This window comes from Pelobates fuscus, chromosome 4 (assembly GCF_036172605.1).
Source record: "Pelobates fuscus isolate aPelFus1 chromosome 4, aPelFus1.pri, whole genome shotgun sequence".
Lineage (NCBI taxonomy): Eukaryota > Metazoa > Chordata > Amphibia > Anura > Pelobatidae > Pelobates > Pelobates fuscus.
The window spans coordinates 331,181,768-331,188,637 of NC_086320.1; the positions used below are offsets into that span (position 1 = coordinate 331,181,768).

Genomic DNA, 6,870 nt, shown 5'->3' on the forward strand with positions numbered 1-6,870 from the left:
TATACTTGGGGTTTAGACAATAAGCCTCTGCTGCCCACGCAGGGTGTATAATTGATAGGCTACGGCGAGTTTAACTCCATATTAACTCAAAGGGTTAATTGGATGCACACAGGCATTGCATATGGTATTTATGACAAATATATCATTAACATACTGCAGGTCAGCAATGATACCATTGCACTAAATAAGATTGGCTGATAGCATGACATGAAGCCAGCCTTGTTTATAAATATATATATATAGGTCTATAATGCAGGAAATGCAATACCCCTCCATGGTGAACGGCTGCAAACTTTTTTTTCTTTTTTCCTTACACTCTCGCTACAAAGTAATAAATGCAAAGGGGTCTTTGAAACATTTGTGCAGAGGGAGCTGGCTTTTTAGGAAGGGGGTGGGGTGCAGAATGGAGTGAATGAAGGAATCGGACATGTCTGTGTGTACAGTGTTGTTTGGGGAAGTTAATGGAGCTGGAGGGAAACAAAGCATTTCCGAATTGCAATGAAAGGGTGAGGAAAGGGCAATAGAAAGGTCACCATGACAGCTCCCCCGGGGGGGATCAGGAGCCATTGTTTTTCTTATCAGAGGGAGAGGGGGGAGAAGCCTGATTGACAGACAGAAATCTGATCCTGTGAAAGAGACAGAGAGCCAATGGGAGGCAGAGATCTATCAGTTTGGATAGGAGGCCCCTGGAGGAGAAGGAGAGGAAAAACCCACACAAACCAGCTCTGTCAGTGGCGCTTTCTGCTTTCACAAGGGGAAGCGCTGGGAAATAATTAATATTTTTGTATGATTAAATTTGGAGGGAGTTTGGTACAAGCCGATCGCTATCAGGTGGGTCTTTCCAACAACTTTTTATGTTTATTTTATTACTGTTATTATTATTTATTTTGTTTACTGTTCGTCATTGCTCTGGAAAACCAACATGCTTGAGGGGGGGCTGGGGGGTTGCTTGCAGTGATTTCAGCAGGATTCCAAGGTAGAATGTTAACACTTCGTGCACCTAGAGGGAGCGTGCAGTGCACATTTTATACTCCCTGCTCGTCCAGCACTGCAAGGGTTAAAAGGATGTCGGGAAAGTGATCTAGAAAGACATTTTTATTGATTAGTAAGATTGCTTGGGATTTTTTTTTTTCTTTTTTCAGTATTTTTTCTTTATTTTTAAAAATGTTATCAGGATTATTTTTTTTTTAACCCTTTTAGCACCTTGGGATGTGCAGGGTAACAGCCTTAACCCCTTACATACACCCCCCCATCAACTCCCGTTAGGTGCAAATCACGTTGATCGCCATTACTAGTTTTGCACACGTTTGCAAATCAAGAGAGCTCACTTTGCACAGATCTGCTCATGTAACCGGGTTTGTAAATAATACTCAAACTCCCTGAAGGTCGTTACTTCCGTTTAAAGTGAATATTTGCAAGTTTTGTAGCCATCCTTTCATGCAAATTCATTGCAATGCTTCAGGGAGCGTTTTTATGAATGGGACTGCTGAGGTTAATTAGCTATGCAAATTCAAGCCTCTCATTCATGATTTTTTTTTTTTTTTTCTAAAGCCATCTTGTTCCCTTGTAGGTTGCCTGCAGCTCAGATCCCTTGGAAATCACCAGATAAATGCCCATTACATCCATTTTCATCTTAAGATTTGCCTGAGAGCTTCAGAATGGATGGATTTTATGACCAACAAGTGCCTTACATGGTCAGCAATGTGAGTGATCATCTTAAAAGTTTGTTTGTTAACATAACACTGAAATGTTTGTTTTATAGGACTAGTAATTTGTTTTATCCTGCCCCTTGGTAGATACATGTACATATTCAAACTGGCAGCATTTGTTTGGTGTATTTAAACTTTTAAAAACTCAATTCTAAACTTTTTTTTGTTTCTCTCTCTCTAAAGCCATAACTTGACGGCACATAAAACACATGTAGTTCTATCACCTTGTGAAGTTTTATTTTAATACATATTATGTAATGGGTGTATTAAGACATTTTAATTGGTTCTTCAGGCTATAAATTGTACGTTTATGCAGCCCTGTGCTGTTGTAAGTTGATGGTGTTTTTAATCCTGGGGATAAAGTACATGCTGGGCTGACTTATGTCTCAGACAGTGATTCTTGCTGTTTTTAGAATCCGAGTGGGAGAACCTGCCATGAAAGAATAACAAGCGTCAGAAAAAGAAAGTTTCTAAATCGAGACCTGGCTCATGATACAGAAGGTGAGAATTCTCATATCCATCCTATGGCATTGTTTTGGCTTTATTGCCTTACACCTAGACTCATTCACAGATCTGTTATGTGCTAAACCTGCTTGTAAAGAACACATGCTTGCTGAGTTTTATATACCCTACCCTGTGATTTGCTGATCTACTTCTCTTCGTTTTTAACCATGGCTGAGAGCTACTCCTTTTGGAGAGTAATGATTCATCCCTGGAGATGAAACAGTTAATGCTTTTATAGTCCTATTTACATGCTATGCTCTAGAGGTCCTGCACTGCCCTCTCACAGTTTCCATTTTCCCCCTGCATTCACTCTGCTGTTGACAATATACACCCCACTATCACTTCTTGTCCTACCTTTTGTTAATGCACAATAGCGTGCTAATGAAGAACATCAAACAAAAAGTGGTAGGAAATGGTGTGTGGGGGGTGCATTGTGTAAGTGTGTTTACCTATTTAATGCAGGAAGGGGACACAGTTGTCCCTCTGTGTAGAGGGGTATGCCTTATTTATTTATTTTTTAGCTTTTTTTGTATTTCAGAAAGATGCATTGAATTGTCAGTTTAAATTATAAGCTTGTGAATAGGTTTCTCAGTCCCTTGCTATATAAATATATCAAATTAAGCATTATATCCCTTCCTTCAGTTATACATTACCCGCTCATTTGTTGGCTCTTTATAAATAAAGTTTGTTACTGATGGGCCTTTTTTAAAAATATTTGCTAATTTTATTTTTATTCATTTTTTTTTTTTTTATTATTTTTTTTTATAATGTTGCAGCTGCTAGTTCACTATGAAACTAGTGCACTGTCTGCATTTATTCTTGAATTCTGGGGACGAGGAGAGTTAATGAGATCATCTCAGATAATATTGTGTAGTCGACTGATTTCATAGAGCATTTTATACGTTGTTTGTTGTAGAATATTAGTTATGACAAAAGGTTTTGTTCTCTCTTTGCTTTCTAAAAATCAGTTTATATGTAGAAACAAGTCATAAAAGTGTGTGTGTGTGTGTGTATATGTATGTATGTATGTGTGTATGTATATATATATATATATATATATATATATTTATATTTATTTTTTTGTAATACAAAATCTTTATCCGTTCAACATCTTTTTTTATTTTATTTGCAGAACTCTTCCAAGATCTTAGCCAGTTACAGGAAACATGGCTTGCTGAAGGTAAGAACCAATGAGAGGGGAAAAAAAACATGTTTATATATGGGAAAACCAAGAGCAGGGTTTATTCACTAAATGGTTAGATATAGTGAATTAAAAGCTACATTGCAAAGCTTTGGCCAAAACAGTTCATTTGGGGGGAAACAAATCTCAAAAATCTTATAGCGTTGCTATTTTATCCCGGATTTGGAAATATGGATTTAAATTAACCACAATTCACTGTTTAGTGAATAAACCCTAGTGTGTGTGTATTGGGGGGGCTGGGGGGGTGGAAAGAGAGCATGTCCTGAACTTGCTGTCTTAATGTTCAGCCCAATTAATTGAGCTCTAAAAGAGCCACCTCATGTGTCATGCATACATTAGAGCCTCTGATGAGTATGTCTTTGGGGACTCTGGGGCTGTGCTACCCAGTGTCATCACAAATTACCAGGAGAAATTGCTTCCAGCTCACAATCACATCTGCTTTTGGCAAGAACTAATGCTCCAAGACTTCAAGTTCTAAGCCTCTGTTCAGTTTTTAATTGCAATTGATCAGGTTTATATCAGTGTACCTCAAGAGACTACAGACAGCCAGAACAGGGTTTGCTGTTTTCTTTTGAGCTGCGCACATGATTCTTTGGTGTTCTGGAAGAGTAGCTTTCTGATGGCAGAAATTGGTTTCTCTGAGTTCATCAAGACGGGATGCTTCAAGAATTGAGTGCAAGTGTCTTCTTTCCGCCTTGCTCACAGCATAGGACTTTAGGTGGGTATTTATTTGATGTTCTTATGCAAGACTTTTTGTACAATTTTTATTTTTTATTTTAAGAAATTATAACATCTGTATTTGAAAGTGTTAGGATTTTTAAGTTATAATTTTAACTTTTTTGTTATCTATTTTTTTTTTTTTTTTTTTTAATGTTGAAATACTGGTGTGGGCTCTAAGTCCCATATACCCTTTTTTTATTATTTATTTATTTTTTCCTATTATTATTTGTGTAGCAAAATGAAGCAGATGGCCAGAGATACATTGTATTGCAGACCTAATGTTCATTAGCTAAATGTAATTTTTTTTTTTTTTTTAAAGATATTTAGTTAGGTTAGTGCTAGTTAGTTAGTGCTACTGTCTACAGTTGTTGTGGTTCTTTTTTTTTTTTTTTTTTTACATGCGTAAAATAAAACCTGTACAATGTTTCTATTTTACACTGAATTTGAAAACCGAACGACTAGTTTTTACATTTTAATATTATAATGTAACATGGGTGGAACTTGCCTTGCTGTTGCAGTGTGTGTTTTGTATTTTATTTGCAAATATGAAATTTACAGGGGTATGTCCTTCTAGAGCTATCACAAGAGTCTGTTAGCCAACTAGTAGTTTGTCCCCGTAGTGGTAATGTTTTCCATTTCTGACTTTCGTATTTGGTTTTCTTTTATTTGTTAACATGTCATCATAAGTTGTGTTTGGCAGCAAGATTGTACAACTGAGCTGCTTATACAAATGCATTAACATCATGTTTTTCCATACTTATCTTCATAGGTTTTTATTGTACAAACATTTTCAATATTGATATAGAAAATTAAGTTATTTCTAGAATTAACTTAAGGTAAATATCATTAACGTGTGTGCAGGCACCCAGGTGCATTTTTGGGAAGTATTGTTATTAGAATTTGCTCAAGTGAGGGCAAATCCTTATAACAATCCTAAAATACTTATATATGTTGAGAAAAAATAAATCTTATTTTTTGCATCAATCAGTGAAGTGTTGTAAGATTGTGGAGTTGTTTTGTAGAATATTTTTGGTTGAATAATCAGGATGCTGATGAATCAGCATTCTGGTTAATAAGCCAGGTGTAGATGTACCTGTCTGAACAGGTTTTTCTGTCTGAATAGCTTGAGGTTGTAAATATTTAAATGTATTATTGCCTGTTTATGAATACATCTATGTTTATCATGATGTACATGTATATTTTAAGAAGGCTTTTGAAAATGCAAAATACCTTTTTGTGTATTGTTTTTAATAGTTCCTTTAATGTAAATTAACTAGGTACACTAAAGGTGCTGCGCTGTTGTTGTTGGTGTTTTTATTTGTATTTTTTGTTATTTTTTTTTTTTTCTCTAAATGTATTTTTTTATTTTTTATTATTATTCTTGTTCCTATTGGTTATTTTGTCTTTGTTGGTCCAGGCCTCCACAGAGAATACTTTGTTTGCTGTTTCCAGAAAATCTGTATGTGTGTTTGTTTTTGAAATACTTTTATATATAATATACTACAGATAACACAATCTAGTAAGATAAATCTAGACACATGCCTGTCTGCTTACATTCTGAACGCCACCTACTATTCGCTATGTCAAGAAATATCCATATCAACATCTCAAGATGTGGTTAATAGAATATTTCCAGTAACCTAGATTTTCTGTTTTTAAAGCACCCCCCAATTATAATTAATACACCATTTCGTTAGATTTTCTACTCCTGTGTTGAGACATTTTGCAGTGTGCATTGATATATTTGTAGTATGTTTATTTATTTTAACCAAGTGTGGGTAGTGAATGTATGTTTGTATATATTGGTAGTTGACTATGGATTTCTAGAATAGTATTTGGGAATATAGTTTTATTTATTAATTTTTTTGTTCCAGGTGGAACAAGAAATCTGTATACCTGCAAAGTCTTTGTACAGTGTTACATTTAGTTCTGTCTTGGTATAAATTACCTGTACTGAACAGTTTACATATTGGGTTGTGTATCTATGGTTTGTACTTGCATGCATTCACACAAGACAAGGGGAGGAGTTTGACTGAATGGATTTCCGAATGCCAGATAGGCATCCAAGGTTTGGTGAATAAGGTCTGCTAAAGTGGCAATGCCTCTATTATTGCGTAAGAACAATGAGTGAAACCAGGCTTTTCTTTACGCAAAGGCAAGAGATTGAATTACACTTGCTATGAAAAAAATGAACAATCTGTAGGTGAGTTGTTTTATAAATTTCATTTTTTTTTTTTTTTTTAAAGCTGTGTGTGTAATAATTTAGAAAGAAGCAAAGAGATGAATCTGGGAGTTTCGCTAGATTACTAGATTACTTCTAGTTTTCTTATATTTTAAACTTTGTGTTTGTGCAACATGATTGTCAACTGTATGTCTGGAGTTACCAAGTTAAGGAGCAAAAATCAATGTACACTTTTTACATTGACCTAGTTAAACCCCAGGAGCATGTATTTATTTCAAATTGTTTATCTTATGTCGTCATTGGGCTTGTTCTCAAATTCTTGTATGTGTTTTTCTAATCGTGCCTAAAAGTGCAAGTGTTTTAATTTTTTTTATTTTATTTTTTTCCTTCACCTCATATGGCATAACTAATAAATGGATGTCCAGACTAGACAGATAAATTTATATTGGTGTTTCCCAGCAGCGTTTTTATTCTGAAAGAGTAGGAATAGTTCTGCCCCGAATGATAACTTCAGTAAGAGTAACTTTTGTTACAAATGATGGTTGTACTTAATT

At 35.1% G+C, this 6,870-nt stretch overlaps 1 protein-coding gene across 5 annotated transcripts in view; it reads left to right on the plus strand.

The window, feature by feature from the left end:
• The first annotated feature begins 680 nt into the window (after positions 1 to 680).
• Positions 681 to 6,870, plus strand: part of ETV1 (ETS variant transcription factor 1) — a 51,497-nt gene continuing 45,307 nt past the window's right edge. The window contains exons 1-4 of one of the 5 annotated variants that reach the window (XM_063452406.1): positions 681 to 831; positions 1,552 to 1,703; positions 2,123 to 2,210; positions 3,346 to 3,393. In XM_063452406.1, the coding sequence (XP_063308476.1) occupies positions 1,659 to 1,703; positions 2,123 to 2,210; positions 3,346 to 3,393 (181 nt within the window). In that variant the 5' untranslated portion in view covers positions 681 to 831; positions 1,552 to 1,658. Of the gene's footprint in view, positions 832 to 1,551; positions 1,704 to 2,122; positions 2,211 to 3,345; positions 3,394 to 3,765; positions 4,133 to 6,870 lie in introns of those variants that run through there. The other 4 variants (XM_063452405.1, XM_063452408.1, XM_063452407.1 and 1 more) reach the window with 4 other exon arrangements.